Source organism: Dermacentor silvarum, chromosome 6 (genome assembly GCF_013339745.2).
Source record: "Dermacentor silvarum isolate Dsil-2018 chromosome 6, BIME_Dsil_1.4, whole genome shotgun sequence".
Taxonomy (NCBI): Eukaryota; Metazoa; Arthropoda; class Arachnida; order Ixodida; family Ixodidae; genus Dermacentor; species Dermacentor silvarum.
In genome coordinates, this window is record NC_051159.1 from 162,222,447 (window position 1) to 162,242,045 (window position 19,599).

Sequence of the window (19,599 nt, forward strand, 5' to 3'; positions counted from 1 at the left end):
AGTTAACATGTAGATATATAAATTAACATTTTCCTTAAATTAAACGCCGCAAGCTCTGTATGGGATGCTACAGCTTATTCCGGTAGTCGTGAATTGTTGCCGAAGAGGATACAACGTATTTTCGGTAACTACCTTTGAAGTATACCTACTGAACGTAAGTTTAATTTCATTTCATTTAACGTTATTTCCTTAAAGACCCCGTAGTAGGCGTATTACATAAGGGGTGGGGATACACCATGTGCAAACAAGTGTTACGATGCTTTGAATTCATTAAATAAAAAGTTGTCATATCTTGAACGAGTTGTGACAAACAGGTCTTGCTGAGCACGGCAGGGACTTGCCGAGGAAGGTCATTCCAATCTTTAGATGCTGTGTAGAAAAACGAGGCTAAAAATTTATTTATGCGAGAGTGTGGTTGTGCTACCTGCAGTGCATGGTCAATGCGTTGTGACCGGCGTGATGGAGGTAGAACGTATGGTGGGCGATTAAGCGCCGAATAGTAGAATCCGTGGAAGAGGGAGAGGGCGGCAATGCGGCGACGAAAGGATAGAAGCGACAAGAAAGATTGTTTTCTCAAGTATGATATGCTGGCGTAAAAGTATGTGGAATGAATATACCGGTGGCGCGATTTTGAACGGCCTCAAGGGCTTTGGCGAGATATGCTTGACGCTGATCCCAGATGGAAGATGCGTATTCAAGTTCCGTTCTTACTAATGATTTATAGGCTAACAACTTTACATGCAATGAATCGAAGCGAATGTAACGTTTTAGAAATCCCAATGTTTTGTTAGCCGATGAAATGACATCAGTCGCATACACGTTCCAGGCATTAGCCAAAGTGACACCTAAGTATTTGTAAGACTCTATTATTTCAACAGAGACGTTACTAATCTAATAAGAAAAGCGAAGCGGGCGATGACGATAGGCAAATGAAACAAGTTTGTATTTATTAGAGTTGAGTGTCATCAGCCAAAGATCACACCATTCTTGTACGCCGTTAAGGTCAATCTGAAGAGCTGTTTGGTCAGTGATGTTATTGACTGCGCGGTAAATAACGCAGTCATCGGCAAACATACGGATATGGCAGGATACGTGCAAGGGTGAGTCGTTAATCTAAATTAAGAAAAGAAGGAGGCCAAGGACGGATCCCTGCGGTACGCCTGATGTGACTGATGCAATGTTAGAAGCGTGGTTGTTAACTGAGACATACTGCGGGCGGTATGTTAAAAAATCCTCGAGACATTTTAGGATATCAGGATGCAGATGCAAATGAGAAAGTTTTAGTAATAGGCGCTGATGATATATTTTGTCAAGCGCTTTCGCGTAATCCAAAAATATGGCGTCTGTTTGTATGTTGCTGTCAAGCTTAGCATGAATGTCATGAAGAAAGTGTGCAAGCTGGGTCTCGCAAGACAGACCCCGGTGGAACCCGTGCTGCGAAGGATGAAAAAAGTATTTAGCGTCTAGAAAGTTCCTAATGTGAGAGCAGATTACATGCTCCGTGATCTTGCAGGGAACACTTGTCAATGAGATGGGGCGGTAATTAAGTGGAGAACCTTCGTTACCTGATTTGAATAGTTGAATAACCTTCCCCACTTTCCACTGCTCTGGCATGGTGCCTGTGGAAAGCGACTGTGAAAATTACAAATACAGAAACGCTGCAGAAATATGTTTCGTGTATCTTAGTAGTTTAGAGTTAATGTCATAGATGCCAGCTGATGAAAACGACCTAATATTTTATATTACAGATAAAAGCCCACCTGCTGTGAATGCGATTGCTGACATGTTGCATTGTATATTTGTGGTTGGCGGAGGAGGAAGTGTCCCCATTTCACTAGTGAACACTGATGAAAACGGATTGTTGAACATGTTAGCGCAGCTTAAATCTGTCACCGATTCACCCAGCTTGTTAGTAAGAGTATTCACGCGTGCTTGTTCAGTTTATCACCTGCTAGAATTTTATGGGGTTAGTAACTAAAATGTTTGGCAGGTCATAATGAAAAAAAGTTCGCTTGGCATCGCGAATTCCTATTAAATGCGCAGTTTCAGCGGCGTAATATTTATCCCGCGCAAGTGAGCTCGTCTTAATTTTAGGGGCACGATAGAGGCGCTTTTTTATTTTCTAGTCGTTTTATAGAAATTGTAAGCCATGTTTTTTGTTTATTGAAACGGATGGTTATCCTGGGAACAAATTGATTCTTTAGTTCACATAGCTTCCCTTTAAACATCAGTCAGTTATTATAAATCGAATGGTTATGAAATTCATCTGCAAAGGTAGAAAAAATGCGTTTAATTCAATATTTATAGCCTCATAGTTACCTTTGTCATATAAACAAATTGTCTTCTCGTGCATGTCACGTGGTGGGGAGTGAAAACGAAAAGAGCATGAATACCTTTGTGATCACAGATCGCACTAAGGGATGATCGTAGTAATGATGATCACTAATCGTAGTAAGGGATGATAGGTTTTCAGGATGACTGGTTAATATAACATCTAAAATATCGGCAGAGGGCCCTGAGACACGTGTCGGATCCAGTACTACTTGTGTTAAATTGTAATTTAAACACACTTCTATATGGTCGTTCACTTCAGTTTGATTTATTTGTAAAACAAATTCATTGAGACAGTTAATGCCGGGAAAGGTAAAGTTCCCAAAAACGCCATGAGGTAGATTGAAGTAATTTCATTTAATATGCTGTTTAAGTGATTATAAAAGTCCGCTTGATGGTGAGGGGGCCGTAACAAACACCCCGCAGTACTGCTTGCGGGGAACATTGACATTTTAATCACAGTATTTCCAGTTTAGTGTCAATGTTAAATCGCGTGCACGACAATTGTTGGTTCACTGCCATCAGATGACCCCCGCCGGGTGCGTCTCTCCGATCGCATCGATAATCGTCAAAGTTGGGAAGATCGGCCAGAACTTCTGCGTCACTGATTTCGCTTGTAAGCCACGTTTCTGTTAGTATCAGTAAGCTACCGGCGGATGATGACATAAGGTTTGATACGTGTTGATGTTTTGGTAGAAAGTTATGTACGTTAGTGAAAATTACTGAAAAAGACAGATTATTACGCGGGATGGCCGGACGAATTCTTTTTAGATCCGTAGGGTAATGTGATTGCTATTGTATTTATTTGACGGTCTGTGACGGCTCATCAATTATGTTGCGTTTAGTACCCATCTGCAATGTTCTATAGCGCAATGAAAAGCGAGCATATTTCCCTTTCGCAAAAGCGACATGGCGCGTGCGGGCGTTCTGCACAGCATTAGAAAAATCTTCGCTGACATTGTGATCCGTGCCTTTAAACTTACGGCCATTTGATAAGACGGTCTCTTTTGTCTTGAAGTATGTAAATTTGACAATTATAGCGGTGTGCCTCCCGAGACGATGTGCTCGTTGAATTTCTTTTGTGTCTATGTCAATGTTAAGGTACTGAGAGCACAGCTGAGTCACGGCTTCTTCAGACTGGGCAAATGTCTCCGAGGGAATAATAACGGAAACGTCATAAAAGATTAAGTTGTTCCTACGGGATCGGTTTTCAGCGTCATCCATACGCTGTTCCAAGTGAGTGGCTAGGTGAGTAATTTCAATAGTTTCAGTTTTTACTGCCTCGATTTCATTTCGCAACGGGATGATGCTTTGGCATGGGGTTGGTGACGACTATCATTCAGGAATTCAAATGTGACACCAACTTATTCGTCGCCAGTAGTTGGCTCGTAATATCTTTCATTTCTGTGAATATTTCATTTTGGCCGGCTGTTAGTTCTTGCAGTTCTGTTAGCACAAGGGCAGCACTATCGAGACCCGGGTTAGGCTTGAGGTCTCCTGATAAAAGAAGCAGAGAGTGAATGGCAAAAGCACACTCAACAGAAATAGCGACACAGCACCGGGGGCTCGGCAGCTGAACCAGAAGATAATTGCTAGATTTCTTTGCAAAAAGAGAGTACTTTTTACCAATCGGTGTGTCGAAGATCAACTGGTTGTCAGCATTGTGGTACAGCAACCGAGCCCACAGAGCACTGTCGACAGTCGCGGCTGTTTTATACTTGTCGGGAGCACGAATGTCGGTGCTGATGGGATTTACCACAGGGAATCCAGCATCCAGATGTCGAATGGTGGCGTTGATACCGATGAGGCTGCGCAGTCGATCCTTATGGCGTAGGCGCCAGATTCGCGTACAAGGTGAGTACGCGCCGGCTTCGTCGTTGTATAGCAGCAGCGCACATTCCAGTGACGTGTCGATAGCAGACAGCTGCTCGTGGTTGATGATAGCCATGAACATCTGCGAAGCGAAGAGCAACGGGTTAGTTGTCGGCATTGTGGTACAGCAACCGAGCGCAGAACTGTTATAGCTAGAGTGAACCAAAACCACAGTAACGCACTTTTACAGACGTTTCCTATAAGGTAAGTGTGAAAAAAACTCTATGAAGAATGTCGCTTGCGTAAAATGTGTTAGTTCACGCCTAACACAAAAGTAGGAACTGTGGAGCCGTTTGCTGTTTTAGAAGTTATAGCTCACAAATTATTATAAACAATTAGCCAGATTTTTAAAATTCTTGACGCGAACCGGGCGTCAATACATCATCCGCAGGAAGTCAAGATTTCTGGTGTAGCCAAGAACAGGATTTGCCATTGGAAAAGCGTATACGTTTTCTCTCTTGCTTTTCTATCGCCATATAGTGAACTTTTTTTTTTCTACAGACTTCGTTAGCCTTTCGTTTCCCAAATTTCAGCCATACAGCGGAACGACACGGTAAATATCGTTATGTAAATACGTGGCTTTTGTTATTTTGCGAAGCGCATTTCATGAAAGCACGCGAAATGTTATATTTTCTTTATTTTGTATGTTCTTTTTCTCGACCAACTTGCAACTTCTGATTACAAGATTTGTACATTTTTCTGAGCTTGAAGTGGCAGTGCGGCAGTTCTCCGCTGCCAACTTATGTAGTCGAAGGGAACATTGCGTTTTCGCAAGTTGCTGGTTCTGTTCCCGCCTTCCACTCACCGCGGTGGCTTGGTGGCCATTGCGTAATGCCGCGTAGCACTTGGTCACGGGTCCGATACCCAGACACGGAGGCCGCCATATGGTGAGGGCGTAATGCGAAAACGCCGGCGTACTTAGATTTATACGCACGTTAACGAAGCCCATGCAGTCAAATTAATCGGGAGACCTGCACTATGGCGTCTCTGATAACCAACCCTGCCCCCCTCGTCGACCGGTTCAAAAATAAACTTTAAAATTGAAATTCATGCGCAGACCTGTATTTCAAGGTACTGCTTGAGACTGCTTTGTGCATACCGTTAAACACGCACGAACTCCTCGGCACGCAATGATAGTACCATGGTTAGTGTATTCGGCTCTCATGCACACATCGCCACTCTAGCACGATTCGATGCCCTGTGGCAGTGGTTTAGTTTACCGTACGGGAACGCAAACGTAAGGAAGACGTTATAAAACAAGGCGCCGTCTGGTGCCTCGTGCTAAGCGTATCTAAGCCAAGACAATCCATTAGCAGCCATCCTGTTGTTGCTTTCAGGATGCGTCTCGTTATGCTCACGGGCGCCGGAATCACTGAACGGTCCCAGAAATCGGACGCGCTATGCGCTCATAACTAACGTTTCAGGTGAATTTAGAGAAAGCGAAAGCCCATTTCAAAAGTTACTGCCCCTGAACATAAGTGAGAGTGTAGCCATCACGCGAATACACGCTGAAGCGGGAGCCGTTGGTGCCGCCATGTTCGATAACGCTATTTCTTAGCGTCCGTATAGATTACCAACGAGGCGTTGACATTACGAACGTTAGACTGGCCAAATAACGTACGTTATCATAGCGCACGTAAACCAGGGCAACCCAATAACGCTCCGAGCATGCGCAGTGAGGACGACGCTATTTCTTTACGTACGTAATACGTTTAAGTTTGGTTGCAAACGCTAAACTGAAGCTGTCTAATTAGCGCATACCACACCGGGCTGCATACACTGATCCGAGCGGAACGTACAGTACACTTCAAGCTAAAACTAATCCTCTCCTTTGGCGTTCACGAACACTGACGGTTTTTTTTTTCGATCTCATCTCGTGCATCATCAAAGTGCGAGGCTTTCGACGCTGATGGTGGCACTCTTATCGCGCCAGCGTAGAGATCTTTTATACGAGGTGGCGTTATGAAACTTCCGCTGTAGAGTTCCTATAGATGTGGATTCTCTATAATTTCTGTTCTTATCGTAACGAACGTGGAGCAACTCACTTTTTCCTTTCCTGCCGTCGTTTATTCTCCCTCCGCAAAATATTCCTCGTACTTCAATTTTTGGCGTAAAAGTTATTGTCCGTTGGTGCATGACAGTTGATACCAGACACAGGTCTATTATAGCAGCTCTGCATAAGTTCATTGAAGTGTTCGGAAAGTTGGGCTGCTAGGGATGCCGACCGTGGTGCACTAAACTTTTTTTTTTGAAGTTTGCACTACCAGAACAGTTTTCCCTATGTAACACAATGACCCTTTTTGATTGTGTTTTGGTTTTCTGGATTTGTTTTTGTTGAGTACATTTTTCTTCACCCACAGTGTGGTTAACAGCCCTTGTGCGTATATATGAGCCGATTTGTGGCAACAACTGCAGCAGGAGCAGGGTCAATCGCTCCATGCAAAAATGAAAATGGCAGGCGTTGACCTAGCGTACTAGGATGACGTAGATAGCAGGTGGTGGTTCGTTTCTATACCGGATGAATAAGATAACTTACGTCCGCCGAGTTAGCCCGTGGTACGCGATATCCGCTTGATATACGAGCGCTGTCTAGCAACTGGCAAACTCTGGGAAATTCTTTACATGCTGCCAGGAGTCAGGGGAGTGCAAATCATTCAATGTATTGCATGGCCCATGCAGATGCATCGATAGCACGTGTGTTCTGTGCATAACCGGAAGTTAAGCGTTTCCCTTCTTGTTCTTGTGTCCAAACGCTGTCTCATACCCACTATGGAGGATTGGCCAAGAAACAGGCGCTTACCCTCCCGTAGGCTTTTTTCACTACAGCCGCAGCTCTTTCTCTTTCTTTTTTTATTTTTTTAATGAAGGCTGCATTGTTTACCAAAGCACAAGTGTTGATTGGCGCTTACGAATACTGCGCTCTAAGAAACGAAGCAACTTGAGTGTAACTTCTATACTCATGTACAACTTTCTGCGGCCATCAAGGAAAAGCTAAACAGGGTGTTTCACTTAACTTAGACCAAACTTTAAAAATATGCAAATGCTACGTAGCTGGACAGAGCCAAGGTAATGTTGTTTGCTGTCGCTTGGAGATACTCAGATTATTTTTTGCATTGCGCCTAATTAGATAATTAGTCTGAATAATTACTTAACTACTCAAAGAATATAATTAGATGAAAAGTGTCAATGAGGAAATTGTAGAGCAACATGAGAAACCTCCGATGCAGCTTTAGGTTGCTCAATACGTGCTACATACAGGTGTTTTTCCGAGCGTGAAAGATGCCCGCGAATACACGCAAAATGCCTCGAGCGGCCAGTCGCGCGGCAATTTTACGTGTATTCGGGAGCTTCTTTCACGCTCGGAAAAACACCTTTATGTAGCACGTATTGAGCAACCGAAAGCAGCATCGGAGGTTTCTCATGTTGCTCTACAATTTCCTCATTGACACTTTTCATCTAATTATATTCTTTGAGTAGTTAAGTAATTATTCAGACTAATTATCTAATTAGGCGCAATGCAAAAAATAATCAGAGTATCTCCAAGCGACAGCAAACAACATTACCTTGGTTCTGTTCGGCTACGTAGCATCTGCATATTTTTAAAGTTTGACCCAAGTTAAGTGAAACACCCTGTATGTGGAGGCAAAGCTCGCAATATTAAAAGCGCTCATGAAAACATTCCCACATTGTCATCCGCGTTCGTCTAAGCCGAGTAAGAGAAAAAAAAATGAACATTTTTATCCACCAGCATAATAAAACAAAATACATCACCGAGTGCTAAATCGGACTTATTTTACTGCGTTTGGGCAAACGTTGACTCCCCCAGCATCCGTTTCAAGAAACTAAAGGCGCTGTCAGGCTATTTATACTGGAAATCTTTGGCGCAGTAATAGAAAATTGTAACCAAGCATACCTTCGTACTTAAGTTCATTTACGAGAGTAATGGCACTCCGCAATTAATTAGGTTTAGTCGTACTGGGCGTAAGTGGAGTAAGCTGCTCTATCCAGTAGCGCGAAGTCTAGAAGGTTCAGTAACATGCGACAAGCGGTTACGCACGCACAAAGAAGTCGACAACACTCCATTCTCCTCTGAGTGTACCCACTTAATAATTACACAAATAGGGGTTTTACGTGCACGAACTACTATCTAATTATGAGACATGCCGTAGTGGAAGACTCCGGGTTAATTTTGAACACCACATTTTTTTTTTTACCGTGCATCCAATGAACGGCACAAAAGCGTTTTGCATTCCGCCCCCCGTCGGAGTGCAGCCACCGCCGCGGGGATAAAATCTGCGACCTTAAGCGCAACTGGGCTGCCGCTGCTGGTGGAGCGTACGAGTTAAAAAAAAAAGAATAGTTGAATAACCTCGTCGCGCCCATGGCCTGCTCGTCGCACACTCCGCGGCAATATCTTATCAGTCTTATGCGCTTGTCACCGAGCGCGCTGCATGAGTCTCGGCAGTCTCGTACACACATCGCCGCTTTGCTTCATTCAGCCAGCACAGTGGAAAAGGTATGTCGTTTTGTCTTGGAATATAGTCTGCGACTAATATTCAAAGAACAGACGCGCTCCTAAAGGCGTGAAATTTTGATAAGATGTAGAAAGAAGCGTAAAATACGCCGTTGCAGATTTAGACAGTGAGCCCGACAGCAATCCCAACCGACTACCAGACTTGCTCAACTGGACTCGACTCGCGGACCCACATTTCCGCGTTTTCTTGAACATCATGCGGAAGACAGAACTTCGCAATTACGTGTAGAATATTTTAAGACGCGGGTGAAGGTGCAGGGGCAAAATACCGTCAAGAAAAAAATTGTCGACTAGAGAGGCCAGCTCCCGTCTGCCTGAGCATACGTCACTTTTTCTGACACGTAGGCGGGATATTATCGATACACTGAGGAAGGGTTTAAAAATCTCAATTTTTCGGTGTCAGCGCCTATAGCACGCGATTTTCAAACATGAAGTGTCGAGGCTTCGGCAAAGGTAGGCATGATGATGAATAAACAATTAATAAGCAGTCTGTTCTTTTATTATCATGGTGGGAGGCCTCCTTTCGTCCAGGAAGCCTTGGTGCCGAGTCGCCCTCTTCACCCAGTCCACAAGCATGTGCTGGTGATTCAGGTAGTTGCTGTCAATTGGTGCCCCCACTGCTCAACGGAAACTTGGGAGTGTGGGAGATTTTTTTTTTTTTTTTTTTTTTTTGGGGGGGGGGGAGGTCTCGGAACCAGCATTCTCCAATATATAGGTATACACGATATCTATTCTTCTTTTTTCTCGGGTTGTACGAGCCAAAACAAGTTCTGATTATGAGGCACGCCGTAGTGGAGGGCTCCGGATTAATTTTGACCAACTGGGGTTCTTTAACGCGCACTACAACGCAAGCACACGGCCGTTTTCGCGATATCTACAATTGTCTAGAACTATATAGTGCTTTTAAATCATTTTCAGAAGGTTCATCCGAATTGAAACTGAAAATCTCAGAATAGCAAAATGCAGTTTCGTTTGCGTGCATTGTTCCCGTACGGGATTTTAGAGTAAGTTGCTTAAATAAGCAGACGAGGGAATTTTTACATTGTGAATGAGAACCAGTGCTGAAATCATGCTTGAACTTTTTCAGTGCTTATAGAATATGATATGGCAGAATACAATTCATGTTATTAACAGACTAATTAACATCCCTGCATGAAAGTATCTATAACTTAATCATTATGGGTTTGTCAATCGTACAAAGTGATGACTGCTCTGCAGCGCAGTCATACAGGTGCCATAGCGAGTTAGTAACAACTTTATTAATCGAAGGGGTGAAGTGTAAGGGGAGGCTAAGCTACGTAGGCTGTCAGGCTGTGCTTCTGGATGACGTCTTCAGCTCGTGCCAGCACCCATCTCTGGATGTCTCGGTCGGTGCTGGAGAGAAGGGCCTCCCAAAGGTAGCGGAACCCGCGGCCATGAATGCCCCTTCCGCCAGCTTTGCATTCTTAAAAATGGAGCATATATACAGGGCGTCCCAACTATCATGCACTAAGATTTAAAAAATTGGAGGACGCTTAACCTTCGCCTTTAAGCGTGGAACGCGATAGCGTTATCGGGACCCGTTTGCATCGCATTTTTGTTTGAGTCGGTTTCACTGCAACACCGAACGTGGGAAAGCCAGCTTACAAAGACCAAGCTTACACCAATCCCCTTAAAGTCGGCTTCACGTTTAAACAGAAATGCATTGCTGGGGAAACGTTTTTTCAGGGGCAATATAAGTCGTCGTATATTAAAATGTGAAGGCCCTAGGACCTTTCTTTGTTATTTTATTAATTGTTTGCTATTGCTCCGACGCGCGTGCGTGTCCAAAACGCATTAGGCAGGCCAAGTCCCAATTTGACCTGCCGAGGAGGCGAGCGCCATCTGGATAAGATTCTCGCAAGTAGCATACCCGAGCGCACCGCTGTAAATATGGTAAAAATGCTGGCAAAAGGGGTTTGTGTTTGAGTTTCCTCGCAACAGAATTATGTTTTCTAGTACATTCAAGTAACAACAGTCCGACGCCACCATGTGTGTAGGTTGTAGTTAAGTCGTACTTTTCCATTTTTCTGATGGATTTCACTGTGAGAAATTCAATTTTTTTCACTAACACCTTGCACCACGCGGATGGCCTGCGCGGTCGGGGTGGATAGGAATGATTTCTCCTGCACTAACACCTTGCGCCACGCGGAGGGCCTGCACGGTCGCGGTGGTTCGGGATGATTGCCGACACCGACGCCGGATTTTCTCTGACACGGGGCACTTAACGCTATCGCGTTAAAACATGCAAATGCCAGGTAGCTGGACAGAACCAAGTTAATGTTGTTTGCCGTCGCTTGGAAATACTCAGATCATTTTTTTAATTCCGCCTAAGTATAGTAGTCTTAATTAATCAAGTTCTGAAATATTATAATCAGATGAAAAGTGTCAATGAGAAAATTGTAGCGCAACATAAAAAACTCCCGATACAGCTTTCTGTGGCTCAATACGTGCTAATAAAAGAGTTTTTCCTAGCGTGAAAGAAGGTGCCTCGAGGGGCAGTCGCGCGGCCATTTTCGTAAGAGCATCGCACTCGTAATGCGAAGACGTGGGTTCGTGCACCACCTGCGGCCAGTTATTAAAACGAAGCTTTCTATGTCTCACTGATTCCTCCCTGAGCTCCGAAAACGCACTGCAGGAAAGCCAACTTACACAATGGAACTATTTGCGCATCTGCGCACACAATAGAACAACGGTGCATGACATATATACGTATCGTAGAGCACTACACTTTACATTCGTAGTTTTACCGATAAGAACAATGAGAACTGCAACGCCATGCTACCCAGGCGAACTGTATATATCTGCATTGCCTTACGCGCATCACGCAATGCATTCTTTGCCGTCACCATGGGTAGGCCGCGGGTGCGGCACACGGCCGAAGAGGCTGCCGTACGCGAACGTAGGCGCGAGTGCGATCATGCCCGTAAGGCCGATCCCGTGTATCGGCAACGTGCAAGTGCAATTCTGTGCAAGTGTAGAGTCGTCCGTGAAAGTGTAAGTGGGTGCGTGTAATCAACGGCTACATGATCTAAAATAAAGGCTATGCAACTTAACGAAATGTGTCTTCATTCAACTTCAACGTTCAAAAAATACAATCCTAAACAAGCAACCAAATCACATATGCATCGCATCGGGTCGCTCAGCATTTCTTGGGTTCGTTGCGTGCTCGTTGCCTTTGGACTTTGACATTGATTCAGTTTGCATGGGAGCAAGCTTCGCTTTCAACCATCTTTCTTTAAGAAAGGGGCTTTGATTTTTTTCATCCACTTTTATTTCTATTTATTTCTAATTTCTTTATTTCAATTAAGAACTGCCCGTAATTTCCCCTATGCTGTCCTTGGTGTCATTGTATGTTGGCTCCTTTATGCTATGACTAACAAAAATCGAGCCCCTCTTTTCGTTCATTACATAGCGAGGGTCTCGAATCAGGCAGATTTGATGTCTTCAGGTAGCGTGTGTGGGTTTATTGACCAATTGCCTTCCCCCAAAAAGTTCACTTACAGGCGACTCCAGCGGCGGAAAGGATGTTCTACATCCGCCGCTAAGGCCGTGAGTGGTGGAGCTGCCTAACACTCCCAGAGTTAGTTTTAGTAGATAAACATAAATACTTCAGAAAGTGGATGGGAAAACGGCGCAGCGATAGCTCGATTTGTAAGAGCATCGCACGGTTAATGCGAAGGAGTTGGGTTCGTGCCCCACCTGCGACCAGTTATTTTTTCGTCCACTTTCATTTACATTTATTTATAATTTCTTTAATGGAATAATTAAGAACTGCACTTAATTTCCCCTATGCTGTCCTTGGTGTCATTGTTTGGACCATGGGTTGAGCTCGTGGGAGTTAAGCAGCTGTGGGCACCGAGAGAAGACCTATGTTTCAAATACTGACGCCTGCGCAGTGCATTAACAAACTTCCACCGCTACCCATGCGCATACATTTGGTACAGCAGCTGGCATACCTGCTATTTTAACTACAATTGTGTATGGTGCGGTGTTTTTCGTCCATAACTTACCCTGAACCACTGGGCGTAAGCGCTTATTTTTTACAGCGTAAGCTGTTACGGGCTCCTTCCAATAGCCGTTTCGGTTCGCGATGGTGCCGCCGCCGCCGCCGCGTAACCGCTATCGCCAGAAATGCGATAAAAAAGTCATATAGGCCTGCGCGGCACACGCAGCACAGTCAGCATAAGCTGGTGGAGCGGTTCAAAGGTAGCTCTAATTTTGGCACCACGCACAAAAGGGTCTTCGCAGCGATATCTCTTCGCCTCGTTTTGACGAGAACGATCTGAACTATCCACCTGGCGTCGACGGCGAACTGCGGTTTGTAATGCTCTCTGCAGAACAGTCTGAGCCCGATCAAGCCCGATCAGGTTGAGCCCGATCAAGCCTTACAACTGCAACTTACATGTCGGGCATGTTGCGTTTGCAGGCACCTTAACTAGATGGCGCCACCATACTGGCGGAGGCTGGGGATCGCGTTTTTTTTTATTGCGCGCCTCGTCTGAATCGCATCTCGTTGTCTGCGCCTGTGCACTCTGCGTTTGCAGGCGCCTTACCTAGATGGCGCCACCATACTGGCGGAGGCTCGGTCGTCTGCTTAGGGATCGTTCATAGGGCATTTTTCCACCGCTGTTCGATAGCAAGCGCTTGCGTGGCTCAGTATCTGGCTCCTACGCAGCGGGCGCGGGTTCAAACCCGGCTGGAACTGTGTACTTTTTTCGCGTTTCTAGGAAAAAGTACACGGTTCCAGCCGGGTTTGAACCCGCACCCACTGCACACAACTCGGCCGGAGCCTTCCTTCCCTGGGATCTGTCTACCGACCTCTCAGACCGCGGCATTCAGTTACCAACACCTATTACAACATAAGCAGATATACTGCAACTATATCGCCTGCTGTAGACACTCTACCTCATCCCGCTAAGGGACTTACTAAAGCAGAAGAGACTCGTCTGCGCAGGCTCCAAGCTATGTCGTACGGCAGCCGGGCCATGCTGGTCAAAATAGATCCCGAACATTTTAACGCTACCTGTAAATTGGCGGTCGGGCTCACCTGTACCACATGGTTTTGTCGTGCCAAGCAAACAGCAGCATAGAGCAAATTACGCAGCCAACGTGGGAGGGGTGGGAGGAGGCCTTGTCCAGCCCAGCTCTCGAGGACCAGCGGAGCCTCGTGGAGCGGGTGCGGGTGGCAGCCCTGTCCAACGTAGTCCCGGAATAGGGACCCGCCCGACTCTCTCCAGCAATAACTGATACAACATATAACTTTCAATAAATGTTTTATTCATTCATTCATTCTTTTGCGTTTCTGGCGATAGCGGTTACGGCGGCGGACGCGATCGGCGCCCGACACCATCGCGAACCGAAATGGCTATTGGGATGAGCCCATCACAGCTTATGCTGTAATGAAAAGTACCCGGTCTCCGCCGGGATCAAACCCAGGCCCGCTGAGCGGGAGTTGGATACTTTACCACTGAGCCACACAAGCGCTTGCTATCAGGTAGCAGAAAAATGCCTATATAAACGCGCCTTTTAAGCTGGCGCGCAGGCGCAGACGACCCGAGCATCCACCAGTGTGGTGGCGCCATCTAGTTAAGGTGCCTGCAAATGCCCCGTGTGCAGGTGCAGACGACGAGATGCGATTCAGACAAGGCGCACAATCAACGCGATCCCGATGTTAGATGTGCGCCACGTATTCTGGGTACCTCTTCGGTACACGTTATGGCGTCTCCTCGCAAGGTACGAACCGCTGCTGAAGAAGCGAATCGTAGAGCTACGTGCGCGGCTACAACCAGGCATCATCTGGCTCAGCAGACTGCTGTGCAGAGAGCATTACAAGCCGCAGATCGCCATCGACGCCAGGCGGACAGTTCAGATCGTTATCGTCAAAATCGAGGCGAAGAGACTTTGCCGCGAAGACCCTGTTGTGCGTGGGGCTGAAATTGGAGCTACTCTTGCGCCGCTCAACAAGCTTACGCTGTGACTGTGCTGCGTGTGCCGCGCAGGCCTGTGACTTTTTCTTTTCCTTTTGTATATATGTTGCAAGGCAGCAGAAAGAGCAACAGCTGGTCTGCTTCGGAGTGGTGTCACGTTCTCGCTTAAATTATTCTGTTGAGCGGGTTGGTACAGGCTAAGCTGAGCAGAACAAGGGGAAAAAAAGCAATCACGAAGGTTACGGAGAGATATAGACGAGAGAAGTGTAATTTCCAGCAACAAACGCACGCATACCATCTGTTTTGACTTATGTGTGTATGTCTGCTTTATTATGTTTTTGCTAAATTATCAGCTGATTTAACAGGCTCCCATGCTCACTTCAACACTGGGTCACCTTGTAAATGCACATGCTGCCTACGCGGCATTACGCAGAACTGAAGAGAGAACCGGTCGAAATGTCGGTGCCCGTGGAAGAGAAGCCACACTCCGCGAAGATGGTGTTCGACGCCGAGGAAGCATCAGCCTTCTACGACGTTATGATGCACCACAACCGCGAGGCCATGAAGGGGTTCCTGGAGCGGTACAACGATTCCTTCTTTGCGGTCGAAAATGGTGTCCAGTGTGCGGATCGCCAGTGGCTGGACGTCGGCTGTGGTCCGGGAAACTTCACTAAGAACTATTTGCTCCCACACGCACCTTCGTCCTTGCGAAGACTGGTGGCGGCCGATATAGCGCAGGTACGGAACAGTACAACTGTTGCTTGAACAAGTTATTCGCAGCTAGCAGCTGGGCTAGTTGTGGATACTTCATTCGAGAGCGTTTTCTTTCTTTCTTCTTTTTTTTTGTTGGATAGAACATGCACTGAAAGTGAAGTTAACACCCTTTGAGTTGCATCTTGTCCCCAAGCAATTATCGTCATAGCTCTTGTTTGCGTTCAGTTTCTTGAAAACTCTGCACTGTCACGCTGATAACACGCTGATAAAAGTCAGCGCTGATAACACGCGTGCCATTCGTGAGCTCGAAGTGCCGGGCGCGCAGCGTCAAAGAAAGGAAAGGAGCGCAAGCCAGATGAGGAATAATTCGTGGACAGGATGAGCCCCAAATTGTGCAAAATATAATGAGAGTATAATAAATGGCGAGGCAGAATGAAAGTCATTAGCACTATAGGCGGTACTAGGAGGCTGTCCTCCCGAGTGCTCGCGCATATATCCAATAGCTACATTTGCATTGCAAGATACCTGCTATGACGTAAGGCTATTTCTATCTGTTGAACTTGCTATAACCAGTACGAGCAATCTAGCTATATGCTTTTTTGCAATGTAATCATTTGAAACCATGCTGACATCTTAACAAAAAAATGGCATGACAAAACATGCTTTTCGTGTAAGGTATACTTACTATACGGGTCATTCTACGCCAAATCAACCAGCGTTTTTAACAGCGAACCTGTTCTAGCTAACCGTAAAAAGTGGCGCCTGCTGTCGCAAAACCTCGCCGAACTATGACGTCCCTGCGTTGCCTGGCAACCACCTCGCGGAACGGCGTGTGCCTCGCCTCCTCCCCGTGCCGTGCACATGTTGCCATGACATGAGACGTTAAGGATAGCGAAGGAGAGCACGCGCGCGGCGCGCGCAATGCTCGGGAGAGGGAAAGAGAAATGAGAGCGAAATAGAGAGAGAAAGAAACTGTAGCAGCACCAACGAGGCAACGCGCAGAGCTGCTGCCGACGCCACCCGCGTTGCCCTGCCACGCATGCGCCGAAGCAGTAGCAATGACGTCACCTCGCGTTGCCTAGTAACCGCCGGCGCAGGTGCACACTCGCTTCGCGCGACACAGACACGGCTCCTGCCTGCCTGCCTGCGTTTGTGGCATGCCAGGAACGTTGTCGCTCTTAAGCGCCGACGCGTCCAGCGATAGCCTCGCGAAATGATACGAAAGGGAAGGTACCTCCGAAAATTATCGCTCGAGAATACCTTCCCTACATGCGTAGTTAAGTTAAGCCAAGGTAAGGCCTAGCAGCAATCAAGTTAATACCTCGCAGTAGCAGCCAATAAGACTTGAATATTGACGCTTTCGCTGTGCCTAAGCTTTGCGCGACTGTGCGCGAACTTGCCCGCTTTTTTTTTCGACCATCACAGATATAGCTGAAAAAATTTCCACAGGTGTGTTCAAGTTCAAAAATTGATGGTCTTCTAGTTTACTTTTGCTGCCAAAAAAAAAAAAAAAATTCAGCGACGATGACGATACTCCCTAATGCGAAATTTCAGCGCTGCTCTATACGGAGGCCGCATTTCGATGGGGGCGAAATACGAAAAACACCCGTGTACTTAGCTTTAGGTGCAAGTTAAAGAACCCCAGGTGGTAGAAGTTGTTTCGGAGTCCGCCACTACGGCGTGCCTTATAACAAGATCGTGGTTTTGGCACGTAAAACCTCATAATTTAATTGTAGGCTCTATACGTGTTTTCATTTCGGAATATATTGGCTGGCGCGGACAGTCTATCTCGTGCGGCACATTGCAAGCGGAGCGAAGTGTGGCGCGACTGCTTCGCTAATCTGGAGATCGCGAGAGCCAGCGCGTGGGTGACGCGTGCGCACGGCTGTCAGCTGGTATAACCCTCAGGTAAACGGTAATTGCGTCACGAGCGTTAGTTTCTCGCCTGATGTTTCATAGGCCACGCTTCTCAGAAAAAAAATTGTAAGTAAGCATGCTGTTATGGCAGCGATTTTGTTCATGCTCGAGGGGACAAGGCCATCCCGCTTGTTGTCTGCAATGCGCTCGACGAGTGTGCGATCTTCTCGGCAGACGCAAGAGGAAAAGAGCAAGAGTTGCGTTTGCTGCTACAGTCTGCTTTGTTCTAACAGCTGTCATTTTCAGCCTCTTTCTTTTTGTAATGTCAATTTCTTTTTTGCGTGTGTGTGAGAGAGAGAGAGAGAGCGAGAGAGACTCTTTATTAGAAACGCAGGGATTTTTGCCGGCGCGTATACAACCGCTGGCATGCTACTCTGTATAGGGATGGGGAATGGGTGGTTGTTCATGTATTGCATGAATGCCAGCAGTGCATCTGTGTATCCTAAAATGTTTCCCTATTCCGTTATGATACGTGAGCCAGCATGCCTTAGCGCGTGGCTATTGTGTTTCGGTGGGACAATAACATGCAGTGTAATGTGTTTTATTTCGAAATTTTATTAGCAGCTTTTGTGCAGCAAGAGATGCCATACCCAAAAGAATATTGCAGACCTGAGTATCTCGTATCCACAGTTCAAAATGCACATTCTATAGGCGCATATACATGACATTCTTACAATTTCTGAATAGCAATAGTCATGGTTTTTTGCTGTGCATGTGTAAATCATACAAACGCAAATCATTTGTCACAACAGTTATTTGGAATTACGTATGCAAAAATTATCATTATGCGAGACCGGTTGAAAGGCTCAAGAGAGCACATTTCGTATACCCGAATTCAGACTAGACAGCGATTCGGCGGAGGTGGAGTAGTCCGTGCGGGGGCTGTGATATGAAAAAAAAAAAAAAAATTGGCGGTAATAAGTTATATGCTTACACAGCTCAATTGCTGGAACAGAATTCAACACTGTTTCTGCAAAACAGTACTTTCAATATATATACGTCAACTGTTATATTTTGTTGTGGGATTTATGCTCATAATATGTTACAAAAAATTTAACAATCCCAATTCTTATTTTCACTTCTACTATATTGAAGTAACAACTTTAGTAATTATGATTTCTCAACAGCTGTCTGAAAATACTGATCAGTTTCTTACAGCCTAAATTATCCTAATTCGTGATTTTCTTATTCACTTGCCAATAAGGCCCTGACGGATTAGTTTGTTCAATCTTTTTGTTTTCTCCCTGTCTTGTTCAGTCCTGCAGAATGCCTATTACAGGAAGACTAGCTTCAATAGTTGTAAGCCGCTGGTCAACGGTCCATCAGCATTTCTACTATAGAATAACTTTGTGTTGGACAAGGGGAACAAAACTTTGCAGGAACCCTGGAGCGCGTGGCCTCGCTAAGCGCCGACGTAAGTACCTTCATGCGCATTGCGCGCCAGCGCGACTTGACACGAAGGTAAATTCGCTCGTTCTCAGCAAAATTTGCTTGTCCGCTCAGTTGTCAGTTAACAACCGCGAACATCGCACATCGCAGAAGAATATGCAGTAAAGAAGAGCTGATAAGCATGCGTTTTTTTTTTTTTTTTTGTTTTGGCGACACACATTTCGCTACGTAACGTAACATGCGCACGGCGCGGTAGCAGACAATGCGAAAAAAAAAAAAAAACACTCAGCGCTTTCAGTGCTTTTTGCGCCTAGCACAGCGCTCCTTCAATTGGTTTTCGCATCTTGTGAAACATTAGGCGACTTGCAATGCTTAACCATTCCAAGAACAGGCAAGCACAATGTCCTCTAACTTAACCCTTTCATCCGTGGAACAAGCATTCTAACATATTTAGCAGAGATAAATTATCAGTATTTTAAATTTTCGATAAAGCAAACAGCAGTCGCCGAGATATAACGAAACATAATTTGCGTGAGGGGTAGCTAGAACTCACTCGACTAAGGAGCAGCTGAGGATAGGTAGCTTCAGTGTACTTACACACCACAGACAAATGTAAGTACCACTTACAGAATACCCTTCCTTTCGTCTTACAGCCGTTTCGATAAGGTTAGTGGCTATTCACTACATTAAAGATTGCATAAAAAGCGCGCTTATCTTTCATCCTCTTGGAAGCGGACAAAAGTGGCCCTGCTATCGCTCCCCGTGTTGACCTGCCATAGAGCCGTGCAGAACGTCCTGTGGCCCTCCTTCTGCTTTTAATACATCGCTGGAACACTGGCCGATACAGAAACAAAAGCTTGCAGCACACAGTAGAAGGGAAAGGCGGGCACGTGT

General features: G+C 45.7%; 1 protein-coding gene across 6 annotated transcripts in view; it reads left to right on the forward strand.

Annotated features, from left to right (window-relative positions):
* Positions 1-4,382: 4,382 nt before the first annotated feature.
* Positions 4,383-19,599, forward strand: part of LOC119456320 (juvenile hormone acid O-methyltransferase-like) — a 58,576-nt gene continuing 43,359 nt past the window's right edge. For 2 of the 6 annotated variants that reach the window (XM_049669726.1, XM_037718023.2), the window contains exons 1-2: positions 6,958-7,009; positions 15,119-15,423. In XM_049669726.1, coding sequence (XP_049525683.1) covers positions 6,973-7,009; positions 15,119-15,423 — 342 coding nt within the window. In that variant the 5' untranslated portion in view covers positions 6,958-6,972. Of the gene's footprint in view, positions 4,408-6,957; positions 7,010-8,574; positions 8,720-9,097; positions 9,378-12,245; positions 12,339-15,118; positions 15,424-19,599 lie in introns of those variants that run through there. The other 4 variants (XM_049669730.1, XM_049669727.1, XM_049669728.1 and 1 more) reach the window with 4 other exon arrangements.